Source organism: Copadichromis virginalis, linkage group LG19, assembly GCF_057382275.1.
Source record: "Copadichromis virginalis isolate Kocher_CV1m ecotype Utaka linkage group LG19, C_Virginalis_male_GT1.1, whole genome shotgun sequence".
Lineage (NCBI taxonomy): Eukaryota > Metazoa > Chordata > Actinopteri > Cichliformes > Cichlidae > Copadichromis > Copadichromis virginalis.
The window spans coordinates 31,832,059-31,848,817 of record NC_140636.1 but is presented as its reverse complement, the minus strand read 5'-3'; the positions used below and the strand labels follow the sequence as shown (position 1 = coordinate 31,848,817).

The following is a 16,759-nucleotide window of genomic DNA, read 5'->3' as shown; positions in this document are numbered from 1 at the left end:
CAAAAGGGCTTTAGCTGCATATATCACATGTGCATATAACATTAACCTCCTAGGACCTGCCGTCCACATATGTGAACATTACATCATGGGTTATTTAGACCAAAATACACAATTTTGCTCTACAAGGGTCTAATATCCACTTACGAGGACATTATACTGCTACTGTTCTATCAAAATTAGTTTTTTCTTAAAAACAAAAATAAGGTAAAAAAATAAATAAAATCTGGTAATTCTTTGTTTTTACATTCATTGGGCCCCAATGTGACCAAATATCAAAGAGAAATTAAAAAAGCATGTCGTGGAAGAGTTCAGGTCTTAGGAGGTTAAGATTCTTGCATGTTAAAGAGAAACACGAGTAGAATCATTAAAATATATTAAAACATATTTATCAATTGGGTTTTTATCTTTTATTGATTTTTGTCTCTTTTTTTTTTTTTTTTTAAACAATACTTGACTTGTGTGGATATATCCTTCATCCACCCAAAGTCAAAAAAATGGGGCAAACAAAAGGAATTGGCCTTATTTTCTGCTTTGTAGTGTAACAAAATTGCCATCATCATTAGATTATCCATCTACTGCTCCATGCACATCATAATGGGAATTGAGTACAAATTGGGGGGAGTATCCAGATGCTTTACTCAGGTTCAGCATTTATATTATACTTTAATAGGCGACCAAAGAAAAAGCTAAATATTTTGCTTTATATCAACAGAATTGCCTAAAAGCAACGCACAGCATGTAAGCTTTGTGCTTAAAGCTTATTTTAACTACTTGTTGAATTCAGAAAAATATTTTGTTGTGTTTTTAAACTCAGAACCTATAAAGTTACTGTTAAAACTGTAAAATTAATGTCGTACAGTAAAAACAAATCCCACCTCCCCGCTTTTTTCCCCCTGTTAGTTTTCTTGCCACATGTTACCCTGCTGTACTCTTGGGTGCGAGGAGGTGGAGTCTTACTGTAGCAGGTCGAGGCTCCTCTGTCAAATAGAAGCAAAGATATTATGGCTTAAAAAACGAAGACTTTGTGACTGGATTATCTGGACCGGAATTAAAATACAGAGCAACCCAGCGTAGGTAAGACTACTTTAAAAAATTGTTGGTGTACTTTTCTCCAGCTTTTTAGAGGAGATAAAAATAAATAAATAAAAATGTAGGGACCTGTTGGAAAGCTAACGCTAGCCTGTTAGCCCGTTTCCAGGTTTGGCTAGCTTGTGTTTTCAAGTTGCTTCCTAGTGATAGTGAACGGGAAGTCGCTGCTGTGTTTGCAATATCGTGTTTGCAAAAGACCTTTGTCAAGACACCGGAATAACCGAGCCACACTATTTCTAAACCTTTCTTCGCCTCGTCACATTTAAAGCCATCTGATTATATGCGCGTCATACAGATGTTCTTTTTTTAAGAGTCATGGGGGTCAGAGCAGTGAACGCACCATAGACTTGGTGACTTTATATTATACACCGTATCAACATCGTTTAAATGGCACGATGTTGATACGGTGTTTTGCCTGTCAGTTTGTTGTGTCCATGAACTTTGTGCACGTTGCAAAGCCCACAGCCAAGCAGTTTAAGACTCTGTGTGTATCAAAAACATGAGACAGTTTTTGCTTATCCATATGACATTAGCAGACCCTGGTATGCATAAGGGAACTGAATCCTCAGCAGTTTCATACCCACATGAGTGGTCATAAAAAGCTGACAGGTTAAATTTAGAGACCCTATCCAGTGTTGCTTAGTTCCCTTCTAACATTTGAATGCGTTCAGATAACCAAACAGCTGACGTGGAGTTTTATTTGATGGTTTGTGATGTTAGCTAGTGCTCTGTGTTTTTATATAAACACTATAAATGTCATGTTTATGTCAGTTTTCCAGCTGGAAACAAAGAGAATTGGGTTGCAAGTAACAAGTGTTTTCATTACTGATTAGAATTTATTATTTTCTTGGTCGATTTGACTTTTGGACATTAAAATGCCAGAAAACCGAACTTCTAAAGCCAGTTTCTTGTTTTGTCAGGGCAGCAACACAATTTATTTGATAAATTGTCACATTTAAGAATGGGTTAGAAAATAACTTGCAGTGATCGACTGATTTATTTGGTAATCCTTTGTTTTTCTTTATTTTTGTATCCAGAATCCTGTGTGTAGATCATTTTTATAGCACTAATTCACTTTCACAAGAACTGTGTTCATTTTCATTAATAACAGTAAATTGTTTGGTTTTCTACTATATTGTTGGGTGATTCAAAGGGTTAGTTTAATATTTAATTTTAATTGATCAGCACCTGAGTCATTGTAAACACTGTGATTATAGTGATACTAAAGTGACAGCTCCCATGCTACTTTATTGCATTATCTGTAAAATTAAGTCATACAGATGAGTCCAAACATCCTAATTGGCCTTTTATCTTTATCAGTCGGTGCCAAGCCATTGCATGTAATGAATGAATATCTGGTCGTGTGCCTCTATTGTGTTGGGTGAGGATGGGCGTAGGCCAGCCCCCTCATCTAATATTCAGCTGTTTGTAAAAAGGGGGGGATGCTGAGCCTGAGCCTGGCAGTGCTTGTTGAAACTGTGTGCAGCTGAGCAGAGAACCACTGCCAGTTTTACCCTTCACGAAGGTAAGAGTTTCTTTTGTAGTAATGTTTTCTGGAGATTGTAGGTCTTATTTTCCCTTCTTTCTCCAGCAGCTTATTTTTGATGTTTTTTCTTTCTTTCTTTTTTACTGGTTTATTGTCTCTGAGCTTTAGTGTGCATGTGTTTTGTGAAAAAGATGCGATTGAGCTCCACTCTGATCACTGCTGAACAGGGAGAGAGCGCTTAATGTTTACTGATTGGTTCTTGGGTGTATTTGTCCACCCATTATGCTGAGAGGCAAGAAGCTGGGGAGGGTGTGTCAACAGGCTCCAATTGCTTTGACTGTAAACAAAGGATTTTTTTCTCACCTCTTCCTGGCACTGTCTAATATGGGCAAATGGTTACCAGGCGATCCCTGACTGAAAATATAAAGAATTCAGAAAAAAAAGGTTAAATATTTGCATTGATTGGTTACTCTGCATTTGAGTAAACTGCCAGGCCTTTGTACTGACAGCCCAAGAGGCATGTGACATTTGAGTGTTTATTGACCTGAGCTTGAGCTGCTTGTCTGAAGGATTATGGTGAAATATTGAGCCGTATATAAAGCCCATTGCCAGGGCAACTTACAAGCAATGAATGGAGCTGATTAATTCTTTGTTACTGTGGCAGGAAGTAGGTCTGACCATTAGGAAAGAGCCCAACTTGATGAATGATTAATGAGTGCTTTTATCGATTGGCTGAATCCCTAATTCCTGTAAAAACCCCTTTCAAAAGAAAACATATTTTAGGGGCTTTTTCTTGTCCAGATATATTATACAGTACATTTATGGGAGTTTTGTGCCATTTTATCTTAAACTGGGAATATCTTTTCTAAATATAGAGTAAGTCAATACCCAGTAGTTAAAGTGTCAAAGAAAAAAACAAACCTTGGCCGTCCAGTTAAGGTAAAAAGGCTTAAAATGACTCAGTAAATTTAGAAACATGCTTGTCTCTGGGTTTAGGATAATTCTTGAGAATGGTTCACTCCAATTATAGATAATCTCGCTCCAGTGGGTTATGTGCATTGATTTGTCATATAGTCACTGCGTCTTACTGCTTTTTTCCTATCGGTGCTAAAGTACTTTTAGGGAGAACTCTGCTTTTTTCTTGTGTACAAAAGTTCCGCAATGTCCAATTTCAGGAAGTGGAGGAGGGTAGAAAAGGCTGGCTCTGATATAATTGGAGCAAACAGTCGAGTGCACCGATTGTCCTAGCCTTTATTACATCAGAGAGTCAAAGTTTAAAGACTATTGTTTGTCTTCATTGGTATTTGATGGCTTGGTTAACTATCTTGAGCAGAGCTTTGTGATTGCTCAGCCTTCATTATACTGAGTGGACAAATTTCAGTCAGTGTTTTCGGCCTCAGCAGACAGACTGAACGAAACTGAAGAGAACTAACAGCCCCTGCTCATCCCTGTGTAATAAGCTTGTTTAATAGATTGTAAGTATGGTTATAATGATACTTTAACATGATATTAAAAGATTTGTAATGACCTCTGAAATGCACGCTCAAAAAAAATTGTCCTGATAATTTGTGATCGATAATATAGTTGCATTAGAGTGGATATTGCAACATGTCGAACTTTTTATATGTGTGTTTCTTAAATATTATACTTTAATGTGTACACCATCTAGTTTCTGCTGTATTGTTATTGCTTGTATGTATGCATGCAAGTTGGGGTTTGGACAGTGGTGATTTATTCCACTGCATCACTTCAAAGGCACGCCACACCTCTTCCCGGTCACGATTTTAACTTCTTGTTTGTCTCTTAGAAGTGCTGTATATTTAGCTGCACAGGCCACAAAGCTATTGTTGTGCTCTTTAGCTCATTGTGAATGCTGCTTTTGCTCTCATTCTGCAGGGGTGTATAGCTGGTTAGCTGTCAACCATGGATACCAGCACGTCCCTAAAGATGACCTCTCTGGCTGTCCAGAGTCTGTTCAGCTATGTGGACGAGGAGAACCTGGCTGCCATCAAAGCGCATTTGGACATGTTCACGGATGTGGACAGCAGGAGTGATGTAAGCCACATCACAGCAGCCTTAATGTTGGCTCTAGAAGTTCAGGGAAGAATAAGCAGTAATTAAAGGCTCTTTAAAATAACTTTAGTTGGTGTTATGTAGGAAAACTGAAATCCTTCTGTGTGGAGTTTGTGTCCTCTTCCTGTTCAAAAACATACTTGTTAGGTTAATTGGTGATTCTTGGCTTTAGGTGAGAATATGAATGGTTGTTTGTGCTTGCCTTATGAAGGACTGGTGACCTCTCCAGGCTGTTTCCTATCTCTCACCCAAAATCAGCTTGGATTGGCTCCAGCTAGTAGCTAAGAAAATGAATGGATGGATGAAGATATAGTACTCATAAAACATTATTATTTTATTATCTTTTGCGTTCTTAATTATTTTTGATAACATTTTAGATATCTCTTGTCGCTGCAACTAAAAGGTCAGCTACTGTTTTACAACAGTAAAGAAATTGTTTATTATGTGCACTTAGTACTCATAGGACGTTATTGCAGTATACCCTGAAAGACACAGAGGGATAGAGCTTAGAAGGGAATATAAACATCCGAGGCCATTAAAAGGTAATGCAGTATCTCCACACTATGTGTACTGTACACTGTACGATTGTAGCAGCTGTAAGTAGCCTGATTCCTGTATTTGCAACATATACAATCTTAAAGGATAATGCCAGTGAGATGATATTTTGTCAAGAAATCCTACAAAAAGACCAGAACTCCAAAACTGAACCGATCCTACTACTAATAAGTATTTTCATGTAGCCAAAATCTGATTGTTGCACATTGCTGTTTGTTTCCATGTTTGTCTATATAGGTGCTGTAGTTTATGCACAGTGCTTGTATAGACACCCTCTTGCTGTTGCTGTAATTACCACAAAGTGCTAAATTTCCTGCAAATGAGTCCCGAGTTACATATAGGAGCATTTACCAAAAAAAAATAGAGCACATAGCAGGTTGTTAAAAGATTAAAGAAATAAAATTGTGCGGCGACAGACAGTCTGGTACCCGAGTAGAGCAGATTTTGTAATTTTAGGCTTTACATGAATTTGTTGACAAAGAAAAATTGAGACAATTCCAGACCTCTCCCTTAATGTGGAAAATATCAAGCAGCGTGTAGACTTGTATGGGACAGTAATCAGTTGTGTTACTGTACATGAAGTCATAAAATCGTTGGACCTATCTGTCATTTTGTTCCAGTGACGTCTTATTTCATTTGTATTGGATAATCAACCACCTGTACTCCGCGTCTCCTTGTTTCAGAATGGACAGACTCCCCTCATGGTGGCAGCAGAGCAGGGCAGTCTGGAAATAGTGCAGGAGCTCATTAAGAGAGGAGCCAACGTTAACTTGGACGATATTGTAAGTTCTCAAATGCACACGCACGTGTCATCTCTTAATAAAGAGCACAGCCCCAAACATGAGTAAACGCAATGTACGCAGAATGGATGGACAGGTGAAAAACAGTGCGGTCATTTAAACCACATCATCCACTTGACAAAGAAGACATAACTAGTGGCCTTGATGTTCCATCTTGCTGAACTCACCACATTCGGGCTTAGCCCTCAGCTGTTATGATCCGTCATGAGCCATAATGACAGCTTATTACATACTTTTACCTTCGCTCATTTGAGTAAATGACAGGATCCACTCACTAGCCAACACCCTGCGACTTCAGATCCCAGCACACACTCACGCACGCATGCAGCCTCCTACTTCGACGCACGCATGCATTGCTCTCACACCACTTATTAACATCTCACGTAATGTAACCTATTATTACACATGGCGCACTCAAAGTCAAAAAAGAGAGAGGAAGTTTTCCATTTCGTAGTCCTGTCCGTGTCTCACACTCGCGCTCTGTGACACCTTTGTCTCTCGATGCGACACCGCGTTCCCATGAGCACCTGGTACGACCAGCTGGTAGGTGCGGTTTTCTTTTTTTTTTTTCTAACCATCCTCGAGCGTCCCATTTATTGCTCTGACAGATGCTCTGTCAACTGGATTTAGAGAATGGGAGTTCTCAAAGTAACAGGTAGTGTCTGTGTACAGGACTGCTGGACGGCGCTGATCTCGGCAGCTAAGGAGGGACACATCGAGGTGGTGAGGGACTTGCTGGAGAACAATGCTAACCTTGAGCACAGAGACATGGTGAGAATGTAGACGGTGTGAAATTTTTCCTCATTTAAAATATGTAAAGTTTGTGTTTACTGTACTACAAATACAAAGGAGCAAAAATGAAATTTGGCTAGAAAACTGGGCTCCCAACATCTAGCTAGCCTTGTGGGTGAAACGTGATCCAACACCTGTTACGTATTGGCCAATAGCCTTTTGTTTTGCTTTAGCTCCTCACTAACTCCCCTTACTTTCAATCAGTGTTACCAAATAAAGTCTTAAATGTATTTGGGGTATATTGCTGAGCTGGAACAAGCTCCAAGCACAACCAAAATGACTTAATTTACGATAATATATAAAAAAAAAGGCTAGATAGCTTAACAACAGAAAAGAAAAAGACCTCAAATCAGTCTTATGAATTTACTGAAATGGTATATATTCCTTTTATATTTATTAATGCTTTCTGTTTGATGTGACAGTTCCACTGCTGGTTGAACAGAGTAATGCATTAGCTTGGAAATCGACCTAAAATTAAATTACTTTCTGTCTGATGGCTCCTTTCTAGTAGTAATCCCATTTACTGGGCTCTGGTTGTCTTTGCATGGGCAGTGATATGATTTAGTTACTTCGTCAGAGGCAAAGACTCGACAGTAACCAAACTATAGAAGCTTTTTTCTGTATTAATAAGATTAAAAGCAATGCTTAGGAAATATGATCTACATGTTGTTCCTAACTGGGCTGAAATCCTGGGAGAAATGTTAAAAAACACAGTAAGGATAGTGAAAACTAACAGTCTTTATGTATCACCGTGTATCAAAGGATACATTTGCTTTCGTATTATGTACCAGACATGTACATTATAAATCCTTGGCCTCTGCAACTCCATGGCAATGAGTCAGGAGGTGGGCTGACTCATTGGCGTTCATGGTGTGTCTAAGCTGCGTAGGAGAGATCACAGTCAGTCATCACAGTGGGATTATAATAAACGACACTGTGTGATACTTCACTTACTGGGTCACGTCATCTTTAAATAGCACATTTTCCAACCACAAAATCTGTCTAGATCTGTACTAGCCTGTAAGGTCAGTACTGTTGTTTGTCTTCCTCTTTATTATAATAAAATAAACTGAATATTACATGTGTTGTGTGTGTTGCTGTTTTCTGATCGTGTACACTTAAACTCCTCACTAGCTGAACTAGATTATCTGTGTTTTCTACTTAGGGAGGCTGGACTGCTCTCATGTGGGCAGCCTATAAAGGTCGTACAGATGTGGCCCAGCTGCTTTTGGAAAAAGGATCCAACCCTAACATCACTGGACAGGTATAAAAACTCAACACAGCATTGTTATTTGTATGTTATCTGTGTCTTCTGAAATCTTTGGGCATCTGTGATCTGATAATCTGAATAAAGACATTATTTGGTTTGTTTGTTATGATTTTAAACTCTGTGTAAATGCAGGGAAATAGAGAGAAATGTCTCATTTTAAATAAGTGGTAAAAGTCAGTAAATTTGAGAATTAAAGATAAAAAAGGGGTAAGCACCGCAGTGCTTTGCCTCTCCCCATCATCTGCTTTTACAGCTTGAAGCATTTGTATGACCGCGGGCTTAACACTGATCATTAGTTACTGTCAGCATGACTACACGGCTGTCCTCTGCCCCAACAGTACAGCGTCTACCCCATTATCTGGGCGGCAGGTCGAGGCCACGCAGAGATTGTCCGTCTCCTGCTGGAGCACGGAGCCAAGGTCAATTGCTCAGACAAGGTAACTACATACTGACAGATGCTCATTATTTACTTGCTTTAAATCCCACATAAGATGTGCTTTGTGGTTAGGACTCGGTCTAAAAGAACATTCTTATTCCCCAAGTGCCTTTCCTCTGTCCTGGGCCTCTTATTTGTTGCCCTTCCTTCATGATTAATCAATCTCTAGGTTGTTGATTGAATCATCTCTTGCACTCTGTCATTTTTTATTTGTAGTATGGCACCACTCCTTTGATCTGGGCAGCCCGGAAGGGCCACTATGACTGTGTGATGCACCTCTTGGCCAATGGAGCTGATGTAGACCAGGAAGGAGCAGTAAGTAGACTGTCAGTAGCATTCAGCAGTGATGCTAATCGTTTCATATAAAAATGGACACACTGTGTCAAAGGGAGTGTTTTCCTTTCTGTGTAAATTATTTTGATTACGAGTCAAGCTGTACATTAGGCAGCACCTCAGCTGTAGTTCACATAACTATAAACAAGACAGTGCTGTCATTTATTTCAAGGACTACTCCACACAGATGTAAGTACTCAAGAACTTCATTTGGCATTAGTTGTGATGATGCCACTAAAGGTTTCAGCAAAGTCACTTTTATTATTAATAAAAATAGTGTTCTTAATTATTTTGTGTCTGGAATGTTTGAGTAGCAGCATTATTTATTTTATTTCCACACGAACAAAACACAATCTTAACCCCCCCCCCCCCAATGATTTCTGCAATGTAGTGCATCTGTGCTGCTTCAAGTCATGTTGCATCTATGCTAATACAAAGTGAATGATGCGCTTTTTTTACATGCTGCATCAGTAATCGGATGGAACTGTCATAGCTAATGTTACAGAGCAGTTTAAAAGGCAGTGACTAAGAGACTGTGGAGTTTGCAAAACCCGGGTTATTAGGCTCTTTAAGCTAGATTGTTCATTGACAGAAGGGTGTATTGTCTCTTAAAGCTCCTGAAATAAACAGGCATGCGGGAAAGGATGATCTTTACTGATAACTGCACATTTTTTGTTTGATAATAGGAATGAATAGCAAAAAGGGGTTCGAATGATGTCTAAATATGCCTCTTTCCTTGGCTTCACAGAACTCAATGACGGCTCTGATCGTAGCCGTGAAAGGCGGCTACACAGAGGTCGTCAAAGAGCTGCTGAAGAGGAACCCAAACGTTAACAAGACAGACAAAGACCACAACACAGCCCTTACCATCGCTGCCAAGGAGGGACACACAGAAATTGTGCAGGACCTGCTTGACGCCGGAACCTACGTCAATGTTCCAGACAGGGTGAGATGTTTGACAGTAGCAGCAGCAGTGGCTGATATGAAATACAATGGAAATAAAATACAACTCACTTTTCTCTGTTTGGTTTTCTCTGGTTTCTCTCTTGCAGAGTGGGGAAACAATGCTGATAGGAGCAGTTAGAGGAGGTCATGTGGAGATAGTGCGAGCTCTGTTGAACAAATATGCTGATATTGACGCCAGGGGCCAGGTAGAAGCTCCTCTCCTTCTGCCCTCTCATGTGCTCGGTGTAAAATGTCACCCTACTGATCAGTACTGTTTACTTATCCCTATTGTTTCTCAGTAAAGTGAACTTTTCCCCATGGGTTAGAATTACAGATATTTCTTGTTGTTGTTGCATAGACCTACCTTAATGTGCATAAAAATATGCACAGTACAGCATAATATGCTGCATTCCCAGCTATGCATATTAAACCATATATATTTTATTTTATTTGGGATTTTGTTAATGCAATTTGTTGTTGTTAGTACAAAAAAAGCTTTTATTTTTCATCAGGATGGAAAGACTGCCCTCTACTGGGCAGTGGAGAAAGGTAATGCTACCATGGTGAGAGACATTCTGCAGTGCAACCCTGACACCGAGAGCGCCACCAAGGTATCTTTCTTGACCTTTGAACTTCTTTAATTTGATTTCTTGATTATGTTGCAATTTAAAACCTCCAGAAAATCACATTTTAAAACATGGTATTGGTATTTATATATAATTGTATTTATTTATTTATTTTTAAATGTGTGGTGTTGATTCATTGTTCTTTTTTATTTTGGCCATTATTCAGAGACAACAACAGCAAATATGTTTCCACACAAAGTTCAGAGAGGACAAATTATTATCTGGAAGGCTGTAACCTTCACTTTTACAGAGCGTTTTCTAAATAGCAACACTTTTATAACTGGATTTCACTAAACAAATGGTGAGGATAACAATAAATAAAAATAAACCTTAGATTTATACAATACTGTGCAAAAGTCACCGTGATATCTTTATATTTTGCTTCCAGAGGAATTCTTTCATTTTCAAAAATGTTTTCCAGGCTTTCTAAAGGTTTTTCAGAGTCTGTCTTTGTACACTGGCTGCTTTCTCACTCATTTTCAGTCCAGTCATTGTACCACAGCATTTTCAGAGGCATTGTTTTTGTTTAAGCCACTTAACACTGACCTATGAGTCATTCAAGAAACCGGTCAAAAAAAGACACCTAAGTCAAGGATGAACCGGTGTTGTGTCTACACATAACACATTGTCTACACAGTGTTATGTCTACACATGAGGCAGTTTAGCAAAGACCCAATTTTAAATTGTATCTTCAGGCATTTTCTTACAATAAGCCTACTGCAAAAAACAAAATACTTGTTCTGTTTTTTATTTTAGTTTTATCTGTATAAAATCTCAACAATAACACAGTTTACACAAACATAAAATTGTAGGTGATTCCAGAGAGCTGAAAAACTTAGCATATCTCAGGTGTGCAAAATAAAAATAAGTAAATAAATAAACAAAGAAACTGAACAAGTGGAGCATGAGGTGAACAGTAAAGTAATCTCCTAACAAATGGGAACAAATCCAGCAAGGAACAGAGAAATGCATTTGGCCTGCCCAGAGCCCGAACCTCAACATTGTTAAAGCAGTGTGGGATCATTTTAACAGAGAACAAAATAACAAGGCAGCCAACATCCAAAGAAGAGCTTTAAATGACCTTTAAGACGCCTGGAGAGCTACAGCTGAATACTACCTAAAGAAATTAAAAGTAAGCTTACACAAGAGAGTTCAGGCTGTTTTGAAGAATAATGGTGGTCACACCAAATATTTTATGCTTGTTAGAATTACGCAAACTCTTCTATACTTTATATACTCTGTATCCATATATGTTTGGACATGACTCGAAAAATCGCTACACCTATTTCAGACTTTCCAAGCAAATATTAAGAAATGAGGGGTTTCTCAAGACTGTATAATACTTTATTTCACAACTTTACCCCTCAATCTTTTTATATGTTGCCTGACCCTTGCTCTGAGTTCATGCTGCATCTCTCTGATAACAAATAACCTCAGGCATAGATTATTTTGTGCTTTGTACATTATTAGTCCCATATTGATTTAGCCAAGCTGTGAAATTTAACAGTGTGTAATGTAATAAATAGTCTGCTGCATACGAAGGTGATGTGGTTCTGAAGTTCTGAAGGGAAATCATTGTAAAGTTAATTGAGTGATTGTGTTTGTTTGGGTTTTAGGAGGGAGAGACGCCGCTTATCAAAGCAACGAAAATGAGGAGCATAGAGATCGTGGAACTGCTACTGGATAAAGGAGCCAAGGTGTCTTCAGTGGACAAGGTACTGTTTAAAGCACGCTTGGTCTTGCTTCTGTTTTTAGATTGTGTTCTCAGCTTGGAGTGAACAGTCATTAACTGAGCTCTGTGTTTTCTTCTCTCAGAAAGGAGACACGCCTCTCCACATCGCCATTCGAGGGCGTAGCCGAAAGTTGGCCGAGCTGCTGCTGAGGAACCCGAAAGATGGCCGCCTGTTGTACCGTCCCAACAAAGCTGGAGAAACACCGTACAACATCGATTGCACCCACCAGAAAAGCATCCTGACGCAGATATTTGGAGCGAGTACGACACATTTCACATTGCAAACTAAAAAAGGAGAATTTACGTTCAGAATTTGAGAAAAGAAGCTGTTTATTTTCTCTGAATATTTTTTCCTCCTAACTTTCTCTCAGAGCACCTGTCCCCCACTGAGTCTGATGGAGACATGTTGGGTTATGACCTGTATAGCAGCGCTTTAGCAGACATCCTTAGTGAGCCCACGATGCAGCCGCCTATCTGCGTTGGCCTGTATGCTCAGTGGGGCAGTGGCAAGTCTTTCCTTCTTAAGAAACTGGAGGGTATGTATTCTCCTGGATGAGAATAAAGTGGTACTGGGATGTGGAAAGTACTTTTTATTGTTTTTTAAATTTCTTTTTTGTTTTCGCCTCTCCGTTCTTCTCTTGTTCAACAGATGAGATGAAGACATTTGCAGGCCAGCAGATAGAGCCATTGTTCCAGTTCTCATGGCTGGTAGTCTTCCTCACCCTGCTGCTCTGCGGCTCAGTGGCCGTCGTTCTGGGCTTTACTGTTAATCCCAAACTGGCGATCGCGGTCTCGCTCAGCCTCCTCGCCCTGCTCTACATCTTTTTCGGTGAGGAGACAGACCGGCTTGAATACTGGGTACTGAATGATTGTGGGAAAACTCTGCTTTGATTTGAATCACTCTGCAGTGAGATGAGAATAAAAGGTCAGCCTGCTGTCCAAAGAGAATGTCAAGCAGAATTCTTTAACTGGAAAATATTTTGACCCCTGTTTCAGTGTGGCGTGTTTTTATGCTGTGCAAAAACATTTAATCTAAACTGTAAATCAAAGCCTTTTAATAATGAGTCAGTGACAGTGTTGTAATGAACCCCTTTTAAAAAAATTACCAGCTTAGCTACTATTAAATTTTAATTCCGTTTAGTGGACATTACGTGTAAACATTGCTACGCTAGGACTTCTAGCCAAACTTAATTTGCAGATCTTGTCCCTGGTTAGGCTTTTGGGGTCTTCTATTATCCTAATACAGAGACAATTACTAGTAGAAACATAGTCAAGCAACCACTGCAGACAGTATAGAAATATTGACTAAAGCAAAAAAAATAAAAAATAGGAACAATGAGTGAAAAATAACAATTAAGAACAAAATAAAGAGAAAAATGGATGCTTTAAAGATCCAGCTCAGTGCTTACAGATCAGCCTTTGTTTGAATCATAATTTACTAAAGCGTGAAGAAACGTCTTTCGGCTGTTTTCATATTCACAAGGGGGCGCCACAGCATGTATTTGATTTAGTAGATTTTTATCCTGCATGCTGTTTGTGACCCTCCCAGAGTTTTAAGTCTCCTCCTGGTCTTGAAGCAGGGCATTTTTTGCATGTTTGGTGAATGCTTTAATGTGTCTTAAATTCGTAAAATCTTAACAAGAAGCACAACCAATCCTACTCCATCATCATCCTGGTTACACCATTCTTGACAGCATTTGAAAAATTTTGCCTGTCACATTTTTTTTTTGTCACTGAGGCTTGGTCCTGGTAAAAATCTTACTGAATTTCAGAAGCCAAACCTTTTGAGGTTTAAGAAGATAAAGTAATCACAGATATTGGTTAAATGGAGTAAGGTGGACAATGTTATTTTTTTCTTTGTTGACTGTGATATGTCTTTGCATTTAGTATTGGTGTACTTCGGAAGCCGGCGTGAGAGGGAAAGCTGGAACTGGGCATGGGTCATCAGCACCCGGCTCGCTCGTCATGTCGGTTACCTGGAGCTGCTGCTCAAACTGATGTTTGTCAACCCTCGTGAACTCCCTGAGCAGACCACCCGCGCCCTTCCTGTCAGGTGACAATGATGCACAGACACAGAACTACATCCACTCGATTTATTGTAGTCAACACATAAAATACACCTTCACAATTTTCTTGTTGTAAGTTGTAAAATGCAATGCATTTGTTAGCACAGTCGACTAACTCTGTATATGTCTGCTGTAGTGATGATATTAAACTAAATACTGATCTGCATTCTCTCGCTCTTTATGCAGGTTCTTGTTTACTGATTATAATCGCCTGTCCAGTGTTGGAGGAGAGACGTCAATGGCTGAAATGATTGCAACGCTGTCAGATGCCTGCGAGAGGGAGTTTGGCTTCTTAGCCACCCGGCTGTTTAGGGTTTTCAAGAGTGATGAGATCCAAGGTGATGTTACTGGCTTTTTTTATGAGTCATGTCAGGACTCGTAAAGAAAAAGTTTACTGAGACAATAAAGAATATTACATTTACAAATAATACACTATATAACTAAATGCTGTTTTTTTTTAAACGTGCTGCAGTTCAGCAAAGGATAAATAATATAAATTATGTATTTTTATTAATCAGAACTTGTGTAAAATTCTAATGATGGGAATTCTGTGGGAGTCTTATAAGCATTGTGGACTTTTCTTGGTGAACCACTGCACAAATTGTGATGGTGAGTCATTGTGGGCAAAAAATATGACGGAAATACAAATGAAAGAAAGCGCTCGAGAGACCAAGAGATACCTGTGTCGCAGTAAATAGACCTTTGAAGAAAGCTGTGCAAACAATCTCCCGACATCTGTCTCCCTCTTAGTTAGCTACATTTGGTTTGGTCATGCAGGAGTGGTTTTAACCTGCTTCAACAGCAAACAACAAATGATAAACAAAACAAACTTGCAAGTTAATGGTGAAAGTAAATGAATAGAAAGAAGGAGCAGGCTCCAGAGTAGATTCAGGACCAGAACTCCCAGTAAGCCCAGTATAAACACCGGTAGCTGCTGATGTAACAGGAATTTTTTTTAATTCATTGTTTTATTCAACTTAAAAAGTCTTTATATCCTTCTTGATGTATTTTTAGCATGTGAAGGTGTGTTGTGCCCTCTGTGCATCTGTGTAACATTACTGTCTCCTTTCTGTGAACCCCTTAGGTCAAAAATGGAAGAAAACATGTTGTGTTCCCTCATTTGTACTCTTTGCATTGATGCTAGGGTGCTTGATCACTGGTGTGGCACTGTTGTCTATTTTTAAGGTAGGTGTTTTTAGTTCTCTGAAAAAAATACTGTGTAGGTGTATTTTGTTTATCCTGGTCTGAAATAGCCTTACAAGAAGAGAGCCTACCCAGTATGTGTCAGAGTTTCAGTCCTACTTTTTATCTTTTGGTTCCTCAGGTGGACCCTAGGAATCTGACAGTAAATGCAGTGCTGATTGCGATGGCTAGCATGGTTGGCCTGGCCCTGCTGCTCAACTGTAAGACCTGGTGGCAGGTGGCTGACTCTGTCCTCAACTCCCAGAGGAAACGCCTGCACAGTGCTGCCAACAACTTGCATAGACTCAAGAGTGAAGGGTTTATGAAGGTAATTTAGTAATTGTACATAATCAAGAGAAAATGGAAATCCTCTGACATCCTGTTGCCATGACAGTGGGGCATTCAGTTTGCTTATGAAATTATGAAGTTGTGCTTTCTAATTCAATTGATTTCCTTTAGTTCATAGAAAATGAATTGGCTTTGATTTGTTTTGGGGGTTTTTATGTCTCACAGGTTCTGAAACATGAAGTGGAGCTGATGTCAAAAATGGCCAAAACTATCGATGGCTTTACCCAGAACCAGACACGCATGGCGGTTATCATTGATGGGCTAGATGCTTGCGAGCAGGACAAAGTGCTGCAGATGCTGGACACGGTGCGTGTTTTCATGTGCGTCAGTACAGGCAGATTAACAATTAGAGCAGCTTCCTCTTGACTGAAAACAAGATAATGGAATAATTAGATTTTTTTGACATCTGCCGCTCAAGAAAATTTATAACTATGAGCCAGAGAGTTTTAGAGCATCTGCCATGTGGTTTAAACACAAAGTGGGTCTTTCACCTGTGCACACAGAGACCACACATCTCTGTTGCACTGCAGCCACCTTGGTGTTCCCAGCTGCCTCAGCTTGCCTCCAAGTTTAGATTCTTTTTCCCAGCTGCTCTAATATAATTTCCTTTAGCCAAATGTTATTATTTGGTGAAGTAATCCCAGGGAAGACGGCAGCCTCCTGTGTGCTAATGCAATCTTCTCATCTCTGCAAGCATGTCCCAGTCACTCCATAACCTTTTTCTTTTGAGAGAGACTCAAACAACACATTTGTCAATTAACTAAATGTAATTTTTTTTCTCTCAGTCTGTGTACTTTTGCTAACAGATCATGTGCATTAAAGATGCAGACATCATGTGAAAACATTTTCACTTGATTCTGCTGACAGCTGCTTTTGGACAGGAGGTTCATCGTCCTGCAGGCGAGCCTTAGGGTTGTTGGCTACGGGTTACCAAACCAGCACTGCATCTGGCACAAATTGATGTCCTGTGACACTTGGACAATGTCTCTTAGTTAGTCGAGTGGAATTCCCCAGCACCATGTGCTG

At 39.4% G+C, this 16,759-nt stretch overlaps 1 protein-coding gene across 2 annotated transcripts in view; it reads left to right on the top strand.

Annotated features, from left to right (window-relative positions):
- The first annotated feature begins 947 nt into the window (after positions 1 to 947).
- kidins220a (kinase D-interacting substrate 220a) overlaps positions 948 to 16,759 on the top strand; it is a 45,830-nt gene continuing 30,018 nt past the window's right edge. For both annotated transcript variants that reach the window (XM_085440891.1, XM_085440890.1), the window contains exons 1-19: positions 948 to 1,074; positions 4,472 to 4,630; positions 5,887 to 5,985; positions 6,676 to 6,774; positions 7,961 to 8,059; positions 8,404 to 8,502; positions 8,718 to 8,816; positions 9,583 to 9,780; positions 9,887 to 9,985; positions 10,292 to 10,390; positions 12,022 to 12,120; positions 12,221 to 12,398; positions 12,509 to 12,673; positions 12,787 to 12,966; positions 14,025 to 14,190; positions 14,390 to 14,541; positions 15,288 to 15,388; positions 15,528 to 15,713; positions 15,899 to 16,039. In XM_085440891.1, the coding sequence (XP_085297017.1) occupies positions 4,499 to 4,630; positions 5,887 to 5,985; positions 6,676 to 6,774; positions 7,961 to 8,059; positions 8,404 to 8,502; positions 8,718 to 8,816; positions 9,583 to 9,780; positions 9,887 to 9,985; positions 10,292 to 10,390; positions 12,022 to 12,120; positions 12,221 to 12,398; positions 12,509 to 12,673; positions 12,787 to 12,966; positions 14,025 to 14,190; positions 14,390 to 14,541; positions 15,288 to 15,388; positions 15,528 to 15,713; positions 15,899 to 16,039 (2,391 nt within the window). In that variant the 5' untranslated portion in view covers positions 948 to 1,074; positions 4,472 to 4,498. The remainder of the gene's footprint in view (positions 1,075 to 4,471; positions 4,631 to 5,886; positions 5,986 to 6,675; positions 6,775 to 7,960; positions 8,060 to 8,403; positions 8,503 to 8,717; positions 8,817 to 9,582; positions 9,781 to 9,886; positions 9,986 to 10,291; positions 10,391 to 12,021; positions 12,121 to 12,220; positions 12,399 to 12,508; positions 12,674 to 12,786; positions 12,967 to 14,024; positions 14,191 to 14,389; positions 14,542 to 15,287; positions 15,389 to 15,527; positions 15,714 to 15,898; positions 16,040 to 16,759) is intronic.